The sequence below is a fragment of the Sabethes cyaneus genome, chromosome 3, assembly GCF_943734655.1.
Source record: "Sabethes cyaneus chromosome 3, idSabCyanKW18_F2, whole genome shotgun sequence".
Lineage (NCBI taxonomy): Eukaryota > Metazoa > Arthropoda > Insecta > Diptera > Culicidae > Sabethes > Sabethes cyaneus.
Genome location: NC_071355.1, coordinates 12,310,117 through 12,322,288, shown reverse-complemented (window position 1 = coordinate 12,322,288; position 12,172 = coordinate 12,310,117). Strand labels below are relative to the sequence as shown.

Here is a 12,172-nt window from a genome sequence, read left to right as displayed (position 1 = left end):
TTTTCATTTCTTTTCCTACCGTCCCTTCATCAATTGTAGAACCATCGTTTCAAAAAAATATTAATATATATGTATGACCACATTTCAAGGTCAAGACTAAAAAAAAAAAACTTGAGATTAGTCTAAATAATCCCATCTTTTCACTCCTCCGATAACTATTCTGTGTCCCAAATTGTAACAATCAACCGGTGTAGACAAGGGGCCAGCTTTTCTGGCCCTATTTTAATAGGCTCCGCTCCGATGCCATCTTTTCGTACCGATTTATTGTTCTTTAGCTGCATGATGGCCTCCTTAACTTCGCCTATCGTTGAAGCTGACATCTCTTCTCCATTTCCTTCGTTCTCCGGCTTCCACCTTTCGGTCGTCCGACTCTGATGGTCGTTCACCCGTCATGGGGTCAATTGGGCTGAGGTCTCCCATAATGCGGCAAGCAGTGGGTTCTGGTTCAGATCACGACTGATGCCAACTTTAAAGCAACCAATTTAAAGGTAAATCCAAAAGCAGTCGTTGCTCAACGATACTGTTTTAATCGAGCCCGCCAAAGGCTTTGAACCACGAGTGCTACTTGCGTCCCATTATTTCAACAGGATTGCCACTATTTGCACGTCTATACATTTGGAGGTATTTGGCATCAAATCTTTGCGATTACCCCCAGGCTTTTCACAATGTCGGTATTTGTAGCCTTTATATTACTGGCCGATGCAGCAGCACTACTGTTTTCTTTCTGTAGACCGATGTTTCCAAAATCGGCACAGTCTTTGCATATCCAGAAAGAGTTATAATAAGTACCAGAGCTTCTAATTACGCAAGCTTTACGCAAAAATATGCATTGGCTGTCGCAAACATAACATCAAAGACACCTGTATCCTTGGATACATGAACATTATTTGAATTTTTCTACATCATAATCAAAAACCACACAAATGGATAACGCGAGCAATCAAAGCACGCCGTTTGTTTGCATGCATAAAGCACACAGCACACGTAAGCTTTAACAGCAATAATCAATCGAACATAAAATTAATTCGAAATAAACTGGCCAATATGAGCAGCAACGAGCTGCAGGGAGAGGTTAATTATTTATTACCGGTATGGCATAGCGATAACGCTCCGATCAATGAATATTACCGTTTGTTCTATTCAAGTTCAATGGCTACTGGTCTGATGTGCACATTGCATCACAGTGCATCGTTCGACGAGGTAATTTTAAGGACATTGGCACGCGCAGCCCGTCGTGTCGATAACCGGAATTGCCTTTCCGGGGGATGACGTGGCAACTGACATAGATCAATCAGAGACACACTACCTTTAAACATTTCCATTTCGTATTATTTTCTCTCTTAATTGAATGCTAAACATCATCGGTGTCGACTTGTTATTCCGTGGAAATTAACACTTCGTAAATCCGAATTGCCGACGCAAACATCACCTGATCGATGATGTTCACCGCTCTACTTTATTAACATTTTGCTCTCGTCGTCTTTTTTAGATTCGCCAACAACCCCGAGCTGAACGATCACATTGGCGGTCAGATTAAACCGTCGCACTACGTGGAGCGTTTCGATCCTCGGAATCCTGAACTTTGCGATAGCTTCAGCAACTACCGTGAGCTTACCAAGAAGGACAAGAAAAAACAGTACGATGCAAGCAAGTATAACGACTTTCACGAACTGCAGGCCGACTTCAAGGAACTACGGACCAAAGGCAAAAGGAAGGACGATCCTATGATGCACAAAGGCAATCGAAAGAAGAAAAAGAAAAAATTTAACTTTGAGGGAGAAACCTTTAAAGATCCGGATCCATACCAGTTGGCAGTCCGAAAGACGCAATACGGGAAGCAGAAAAGTAAATTTGTGTTCGAAGGTGAAACGTTCAAAGATCCTGACCCTTTTGAGTTGGCCATCAAAAAGGGCAGTTCGAGTCGAGTTCAGAACGACAAGGACATCAGGCAGGAGTTTATGAAGCAACTCCACCATGCTCACCCCGGTCTGGTACACGGGAATTCAGATATCAGTAAAGAGATGTACATTGGAAACTTGGATGGCGACGATGATGACGGTTATGACGATGATGAGGCACCATGCCTGAATCGGTCTGCCTTGGCACAGTTTCTAGCGGTTGGCGTTAAAAACGTCCTGCTGCTCGGGTACGGGATGACCCTCGGTTTTCCAACCATTGTGATTCCAGCAATCCAAGGCGGTGATGGACGAGTACCGAGCTACGAAAAGGATTTCGTTTTGAGTAGGGATCAAATTTCCTGGCTCAGTTCGATCAATTTGATTTGCGTTCCGCTGGGTTGTGTATTTTCCGGAATGCTAACCCAACCGATCGGTCGACGGCGTGCGATGCAGATCGTCAACATACCGATGCTGATTGCGTGGCTGCTGTTTCACTTTGCGGACGATGTACACTTTCTGTACTGTGGCCTCGCGCTGGCCGGTTTCAGCGGGGGTCTTAGCGAAGCGCCGGTAAGTTTTTATCGATCTAAATCTAAAAAAAAAAAAGTTTTTATTTGACTTTTTTCAAAATCAGGTTTTGACCTATGTGTCGGAAATTACTCAGCCTCGATATCGTGGAATGCTGGCGGCAACCGGATCAACCTGCGTCATCATCGGTGTTCTGATTCAGTTCCTGATGGGTAGTTTTCTGCGATGGCGTACGGTGGCTTTGTGGAGCGCTTGCGTTCCTATTATTTCGTTTCTGCTGCTGTTTTTCGTTCCCGAAAGCCCAGTTTGGTTGGCTGGAAAAGGCAGATACAAACACGCTCAGCGAGCTCTAGCGTGGTTACGCGGCTGGGTTTCCGAGGAAGAAGTCGAAACTGAATTTTCCGAAATACGGAAACATATGCAGGAAAGCATCGAACATAACAAAGACTACACACTAGCACAGAAGATAAAAAAGTACGGGTCTCGTTCGTTCATACAACCGTTTTGCGTCATCAGCTTATGTTTCTTTATTGGACATTTTTCCGGCATGACCACACTTCAAACTTATGCTGTTCAGGTAAACCCTTTTGTTTATTTTTCACATTAATAAATTATAATTATGCAACGGTTTCCTTTCAGATCTTCCATACCCTGAAAGCACCAATCGATAAGTACTACGCCACAATTTTGCTAGGAGTTTCGGAACTACTGGGAACTCTGTTTTGTGTGTGCCTCGTACATTTTAGTGGTAAACGACCGCTGGTTTTCGTATCAACAGTCGGATGTGCAATCTGTTTTTTCTCCGTCGCATTCTACGCCTACTTTCTAAGTTCAATACCTGGATCCACGGTAAACAACATTGTAGCCAATGTATCGGCTATTAGAACCGACATTCGTGTCATTCCACTCAATCATACCACGGTGATCACGGTCATTCCGGAAACAAACGACACCATCATCGATGCTCTAAACGAAACTATGAACACATTGCTCAACAAATCATCAGATGCTGTGTATGATCACCAAAGTTTCACACCGTATTATTTGAACGGATCATACGATGATGCTTTGAATAGCAGCATTCATTATGGGGAGTATGTTAAATCAGCGATTCCCTCGGATGTTCTAGTAAAAATACCCAATACCAACGAGAATAAGTTTCTGTGGATACCGTTGACCCTGTTGCTAGCGAGTGCTTTCCTAACGCACATGGGAATTCGATTAATTCCGTGGATGTTGATCGGCGAATTGTTCGCCCCAGCGATACGAAGCGGAGCTTCAGGCATTGCTGGTGGAACTGGTTATATTTTCGGCTTTCTAGCAAACAAACTTTTCCTCTGGATGCTGTCCACCTTTTCACTGCCAGGTACATTCTGTATATATTCTGCCATAGCTATCGTAGGTGCCATAATACTGTACCGTGTTCTGCCGGAGACGGAAGGAAAAAGTCTGGTAGAAATCGAAACATACTTCATGTCTAAACGTAAGAGAAGCATTCATTTCGAACTCGAATGCGGACCTCCCCTTCCGAAACCTAGAGGGACGGCCACTGCTTTTGCTCCTCCGCCTCCGCTGCCACCTCGATCCCATCCATTGAAGGACGATCTGGGTCGTATACGAAAAATATCACAGCAATTTGGAGCACAATCAAGAAAAAATTCCACCAGTTCAACACCACGCAAAATCTCACAGGTTTCTATCAGTGCAAGCGAGGCATCAAGAAAAATATCCATCGCCTCCTCGAAAGGTTCCCTGCATTCCTACGATCTAAGCTCCTCACACCCTAGTCAGATTCCCGATGAACACTACCGAAAAGTGTCCACTAGTCAACTACCTCCTCCACTTCCAACCATCTCTGCTAGCCCAGAGCCAAACAGGAAGCTTCCCATTCCACAGTCAAATTCGGTCGCAATCACCGAAAAACCCTCGAAACAAACAACGCCGAAAGTTCCCACTCTGGTGGTTACACCGCAAAAAGTTCCTATAAAATCCAAATCGAAAAAAAGCCGAAAGCCAAGCTCATCGTTGAAAAACTTCGACATCAACAATTGGGATAGTAATCGAAAATTCGAAGAATTTTTGATGCGTCGACGGAAGGAACGCAACGACGACCCGGATGAGCTGGCCGACAACGGCGAAGCGGAGGAGGGCCATCCGCGGGCGACCACCGCCAGCCAGCACGAGTTGAACAGTTTCGAACAGTTGACGAACCACCACCAGCAGCAGCAGCACCGCGATTCGCAGCTACTTTCGATCGGAATGCAACGGCACAGGCAAAACTCGGGAAGTTTGAATGCTCTAACCTCCATTGGGGGGTATGATAATCGCGCTTACACTGCGGGCGGCAGTTCACACAGTTCCAACGAAACCCGGATGTAGGTTCGCGCAGTTGTTGTTAGTTATTTGTTGTTACAGTTCTAGATTCGAAATAAATAATAAAGAAGTCAATAAACTGTTTAAATATCTATAAAACTTAAAGTCTCTTAAAGGATGGCGCAATCTCAGTATGAATAACAAAACTATGGACCTTAGAGCTGGCAAAATCTTAACAGATATGTTGATAGTTCTAACCAGCTTCTAAGGAGCAAGTGGATTGTAATGGTTCTTGAAGAACAGCTGCTGCTTCCAGCAGTTCTCCAGTCTCCAGTCCAGCTCTCCATCCACCACCAACAACATAATTGAATTTTATTTAGTTGAATTCCTTAACAAGGCATGTGGAGGCATTTATAAAAGTAACAAAAAATAGCAAGCAAGTTCCTCGTAAGACAACCTATTTCCGATAGTTTTTATAATGCGATATTTAACATGCTTCACGCCTGCTTCCCAGATACCCCCAAAGTGAGCGCTCCGTGCTGGTATCAATCAGTGGTGGCCACGGTATAAGCATTTTGTTGGCCAAATCCGATCTCCTCATTAGATCCGCGGCCCGGAATGACTTCTGATATTAATAAATTTAACCTACTGTTCTTGTCCAACAATCATTACATCAGACCGTGTGTCGCAAGGACCATATCCAAGAGCCGCTTGCAGCCCGCGGGCCGCAGTTTGCCCATCACTTCAAGATCAAGATACACAATGCGGTTGTACTCGCTCCCATTCCCATGTTTCATGCCAAGTACTTTGTTAGCACAAAAATGACGATGAGCCCTAACGTCGTAAAACAAAACCCTAAGAGTAATCGTCTTAAGGACTTGATCCTTCTTTATCGACAAACCTAGTAGTCGGCCTGCTCCCTGCTAGAGTACAGAACAATTACGGGGCTAGTGCAACGATACTACTGACTCTTCCTAGCAGCACCGCCCAGCCGAGATTCGAGCATACGAGTTGTTTATTAGATCAGCATCGTACCTCGAAACAAACTGAAGCACCAAAACAATTTAACACTAAATCATCGACCTTTTCCACAATGGATAACTGGCAATAAATTTTGGGATTTCGGAAAGATTGCCATTTGCAACTTATGGCTTAGCTCAGTCCGGACCAAGTCGCAAAATTTAAAAAAAAGTGAGTAATGACAGCAAATGACCAAGAATTTTATAAGCTACCTTTTACTTTAAACAGACTACAAATGTTGTAAACAGCCTGAACTATGAGATGGTTTCGAACGATTGATATCTATAAACCATACAAAGCAGCAAACTTTGAACAAACTTTCTCAAAATCAGAAATTTGCTACTTGGTTCGGTCTGACTTAATACCGACCATATTAACCAATCAACTGCTGTTCCATCACAGTTGCCTTGTTTGGTTACCCTAACGACTACGGCAACGGCGTTGCTCGATGAGTCGGATGCTTTTCACCGATAATAATCGTAGTAGCCTAAAATATTGTGTATACGATGGATTGCGGCAAAAGTAAAATATTGGGTTTTCGCTATTTTCCAGCTTTGCACGTGGATTTGCAGCTTTGCAAGACGCAGACAAAAAAAAAAGAACCGGAAAAAAATTTGTTCAATTCTATTTTGCCATTCTTGTGGCTGGTGAACGGCTGAATAATGCGCACCATCGGTGCCTTGTGCACCTGTAATAGGCATAAAAAAGGCCTTACAGTGGTTCACAGCCTCTTCCTAAGCAACTCCTATCCCTACCGCCACGTGGTACCAGCCGGGATACGAGCAACCTAACCTTGGTGGAGATCGAGTAACCAAACCCGGTGGAAGCCAAGGTCATATGCCGACAGGGAAGGAGCTTCGTTGGCCTTCCAGCGAAACAGGGGATTGGTGCAGCAGCATTTGCAAGCCGTCACCACGAAAAACCAAAGGACGGAATGAAGAACAAAGAAACAATCGAAATAGACCCATGCGACGAAAACTGACTATGGATTGGGAACTGGGGACGTGGAACTGCCGATATCTCAACTTCCAAGGGAGCACTCGAGTGCTCTCCGACGTATTGAAGAGCCGCAAGTTCGACGTCATAGCGCTGCAGGAGGAGTACTGGAAGAGCTCAACGGTACGTAGTTCAGATATGGACATACTATCTACCAGAGCTGCAGCAACACATACGAGTTGAGTATAGCTTTCATAGTGATGGGCGAGATGCGGAAATGGGTGATTGGGTGGTGGCCAATTAATCCTCGAATATGCAGGATGAAAATCAAGGGTCGGTTCTTCAATATAAGCATCATCAACGTGCACAGCCCTCACCTCACCAGTACCGATGACGACTAGGATGAATTCCACGCGCAGTTGGAGAGTGCATACTACCGCTGTCCAAATGATATCAAGATCATCATCAGGGATTACAATGCTCAGGTCGGCCAGGAGGAGGAATACAAACCGGTGATTGGAAGGTTCAGCACACAACAGCTGACCAATGAAATGGGCCTAAGACGTATCGACTTTTCCGTCTCCAAGAGCATGGCCGTAGGTCGTACGTAGTACCTTTTTCCAGCACAGAATCATGCACAAGTACACCTGGAGATCGCCAAATCAGAGAGAATCGCAGATCGACCACGTTTTGATCAACGGTCGACACTTCTCAGATATTATCGACGTCAGATCCTATCGAAGCGCTAACGTTAATGGTTAAGATGCGCCCAAAACTCTCCGTTGTGAACAACGAAGCTGCGCTGCTGGAAGAAAACGAGCTAGACGAAGCCCCTCTCGAGGACTGTTGAAGTACCATCAAAATAGCCGTCAGCAGTGTATCGGAAAGCTCCATCGGGCATATGGCACGGAATTAACGGAACGATTGGTTTGACGATGATTGTAGGAGGTTGATAGATGAGCAGAACGATGCAGCGCGCTGCGCGGGCGGTCAAGTTGCGCAGTGCTTCACGTAAGAAAGTGGAAAGACACAAACAGAAGAAGACGTATTGAAAGCAAATTTTTCCGGAGAAAAAGCGCTACCTAGAAGAGCAAGAATATGCAGAATTGGAGCGGCTGCATCGTTCTCAGGAAACGCGAAAGTTCTACCAGGAACTGAACGATCCCGCTCCCGCAAAGGTTTTATACTGCGAGCTGAAATGTGTCGGGATAAAAATGGCAGTATTCTGACGGAACAAAAAGTGGAAGGAGCACTTCGACGAACACCTGAATGGCGCCCAGGCGGAGAACCATGGCGGCGGGAAAGGCGATTTCGACGGTGCAATGAACGTGGAAGAGGTGCCAGCCTCAATGATAGGCGAAGTTAGGGAGGCCGTCTTGCAGCTAAAGAACAACAAGTCAGCTGGAAAAGATGGCATCGGAGCGGTGCTTATTAAAATGGGACCAGAAAAGCTGGCCGTTTGTATACACCGACTAATTGTTAGAATTTGGGATACGGAACAGCTACCGGAGGAGTGGAAAGATGGGGATCTGCTCGATTTATAAGAAGGGCGAAAAGTTGGACTGTAAGAACTATCGAGCGATCACCGTTCTCAAGACCACCTATAACGTGCTGTCCATCAATCATTTCTGCTGTCCATCAATCATTTTCTGCCGACTATCACCAATTGCGAACAGATTTGTGGGAACTTATCAAGCCGGCTTCGTCGGAGGTCGGTCTACAACGGATCAAACCTTTACACTGCGGCAGACCCTCAACAAGGCCGTGAATATAGAGTTCCCACGCACCATTTGTTCGTTGACTTCAAAGCCGCATATGATACCATCGACCGGAAAGAGCTATCGAAAATCATGAACGAGAACAGCTTCCCCAGGAAGCTCATCAAACTCATCAATCAACGATGGATGATACACATTGCTGTGTTCGGATTTCGGGTGGATTGTCAAGTTGATTCGAATCACACAAAGGGCTTTGTCAAGATGATGGTCTCTCATGCCTGCTGTTCAACATAGCGCTACAAGGTGTTATGAACCGAGCGGATATCAACACGCGGGGTACGATCTTCAACAAATTTAGTTAATTCGCCTGGTTTGCCGACGACATAGATATTATCGGCAGAACATCTGTGGCGGTGGCTAAGCAGTATACCAGACTAAAGCGCGAAGCAGAAAAGATTGGGTTAAAGGTAAATACGTCCAAAACAAAGTACATGCTGGCTAGCGGAACCGCCCAAATAACATTTTTGTTGTATCATAGCTTATTTATCATAGTGGTGTAATTGGTTAAACAACACGCTCAACTAGAGATTGGGAGCTGTGAGTTCGACTCTCATCTTCGCTAAGTCTATATTTTTGGCCTAATATCAAGAATTTTCAGTTTGCCTGAATCTTCATTTCTCGCATTAAGCATTTATTCTTCCCCAACGTAGCTTATTAAACTATTGTATAGCTAATCCCCGTGGAACAAGTGCCTGATAAGCTATTATACAACAAAAATGTTACTCGGGCGAGCCCGACCGACGCACAGTGGGACGGCTTCAAAAATAGTGAGACATAAGTAATAGCACCGAAACCTTAAGACATAGCATAATAGTTGCTTCAGAATAGTTTCTTCATTCAAAACGCACTTTCTAGTGGTGAAAAAATATTCGGATGTCCCTAATCAGATACAAAAAATATTTTCTCTATTTTAAGTCAGAAATAATTGCTACCTACAGAAAAGTTATAGTTATAGTTAAACTATTTTCGAGAAACTTTGTTGAATACTGAAGATTTCTATCTCTTACATGAAAGAAGTTGTAGAGCCAAACTCTTAGGGACACCCTCCAAAACAGTTTTTTCGATCTAGCTCTTTAATAACGCTTCGTACGCTTTTCAAGTGTTCTAAAAAATTATTAAACACATTAAATTACACATTTTTGTCGAAGACAGTAGAGCTCTATCTTTTTCCCTTTAGCAGCTATCACTGGTATTTTAATTTTTACATGTAATCTTTAAGGGGGGCTAATTTGGGGGAGACCAGCTATGAGCAACAAGCTATGTGAATCAATTTATGCTGTATCCCACCATGTACAGCTTATGGCGAAACATTGTGGGACATCTGAGAAAAGTTACCAAAGTTACCATGAAGGCAACCGTTTTTAAAACTGAAAACTATGGAAACCATAGTTAAGTAGCATTTTATCTAAATCGATGAATATGTTGTAGTTTAGTTTAACTTGCAACTAAAATAGTTTAGCTACAACTTTTCTGTCGGTAGCAATCATTTCTGACTTAAAATAGAGAAAAAAAATTTTGTATTTGATTAGGGACACCCTAATATTCGAATATTTTTTCACCACTAGAAAGCGCTTTTTGAATGAAGAAACTTTTCTGAAGCAACTATTATGCTATGTCTTAAGGTTTCGATGCTATTACTTATGTCTTACTATTTTTGAAACCGTCCCACTGTGCGACGCCGCTTGGGCAGTAGCATAATGATGGACGGCGATGAGTTTGAGGTAGTCGACGAATTTGTCTACCTTGGCTCACTGGTAACGGCGGACAATGATATCAGCCACGAGATTAGGAGGGATATTCTCTGCGGAAGCTGAGCTTACTATGCGGTCGAGCCTAAGAGACTAAGTCCCTGTAGTACAGTAGGGCCTGTACAAAACGCTTACTAGACCGGTTGTTCTCTACGGGCATGAAACATGGACAATACTCGAGAAGGACCTGCTCGGAGTTTTCCAACGACGAGTGCTAAAAACGATTTTCGATGGCGTACAGGACAGGAGAACGAAATATGGAGGCGGAGGATAAACCATCAACTCGCACAGGTCTACGGATCCGATGGGCAGAGCATGCAAGAATGCCGAACAACTACCCTGCAAAGATGGCGTTTGCCTCAAGTCCGGTAGGAACAAGACGACCAGGAGCGCAGCGAGTAAGATGGTTAGACCAACTGGGCAAGATCTGGCAGAGAGTACTTGGTGTCCAAGGAATTGGAGAGCGGTAGCCCACAACCGAGTTAACTGGAGAAACCTTGTTCAACAGGCTTTGTCTTAGGACAGTAAGCCACTTAAGTAAGTATCTAGCCGTGACATACAAACACTAACTTGGTTTTATTAGAAGATGATAGGTGTTGTTCAAAAATTGTCGTAACAAAGGTTTGTACCACTTAAAAATACAGTATTCGTTTTCCCAGCAATATTATTCTTGTTCGTTAGTTTTACATACCAAAAAAATGAAACATGTAACAAATGTGATGACTGACCTTATTTTCCCATGATCGTGCAGGACGGAGATAGCGATCGCCTCGTCCCGTCGGTCGGTGGCTGACTTTTGTGAACGGTTCAACGTCGCTCACAGGGTCCCAGTGAGTGTAGACGTAAAACCAAGCTACTCCAAAATTGGTAACCAAATCTCGCACACACTGCCGCAGGATTACGGGTTTCTCACTGGTATCAAAGTTCACCCCTCTGTTCGAGCACTTGGCGGATTCAATTCCGCACTGACACTGATTATGAAAGCGGTCCCGAGAGGAGCTTGGTATAGTACACGACACTTTACGTTCGCACGTTCGGTTTTGGCCGAGGAAATTCATCACACGTGGTATATCTTATGGGACAAAGTGGCTCCGGTGTAGAAATCTTTATCGCAAACAGCATATCACAGAACACTGTTAACTTTTGCCCCTTGTTACAATTAGCCATTGTAGGATTTTAGTCTGGTCTCACAGAATACGAAAACCTTCATTACTTTCACTCTTCATCACATTTAATTGTTCAATGCATACTAGCTTTTTCACTCGCAAAACATGTGCATAACTCGCGATGGTTTAAAAACCCACGTCCGATCGATTTTCTTCTGTCAAGCCAAACTAACAGCAAATGCTGCCAATTCAGTATTGAGTAATGAACAAGTGGCCCCGTGACGTAACAAACACTTGCTTTACTTTTGGGGCCATGGATCATTACCAGATCCATAGTATCGTCGATCTTAGGCAGCCATTCCAGGCATTCTGGTCACGTGCCCAGTTTACTGCTGCAAGCCAAGATATATTATCTTCCATGTCTCAGCATCTGCGGCATACTTTGCACTTTTACTTCGACAGAGTTGATGATGAGCACTGATCTCATATACTTCGTCCACATTGTTCAAAAACCACACTCAAAGCATCACCAATCACAGCTCATTTCGCTCAACTAAGTCATACGTCGTCTTGAAATTGAAGTTCAGCAAAAGTATTCGGTGCATGGGGACTAAACTTAACGTCCCGTATGCTTTCCGAATTATTATAGTAAGTGTTGATGGCCGTTTTGTCCGATATCGTAAATCAACACATTAATTTTCCCATCCTGCGAGCCGGAAATCAACAAGTTGGCTTTCGTATTGTGAAATACCACCGAACGAGCGGTTCTTTCATGCTCGTTGTAAACCAGCAGTTGCTTTTGCCGACCGAACTTAGATCGATCCCACACCGAAACTACACCGTTA

At 44.1% G+C, this 12,172-nt stretch overlaps 1 protein-coding gene across 1 annotated transcript; it reads left to right on the top strand.

The window, feature by feature from the left end:
• Positions 1-1,044: 1,044 nt before the first annotated feature.
• Positions 1,045-4,805, top strand: LOC128739269 (uncharacterized). The gene is made up of 4 exons (XM_053834748.1): positions 1,045-1,190; positions 1,490-2,468; positions 2,533-3,003; positions 3,066-4,805. Exons 1-4 carry the CDS (start codon positions 1,045-1,047, stop codon positions 4,803-4,805), a joined length of 3,336 nt encoding a protein of 1,111 aa, XP_053690723.1.
• Positions 4,806-12,172: the final 7,367 nt, after the last annotated feature.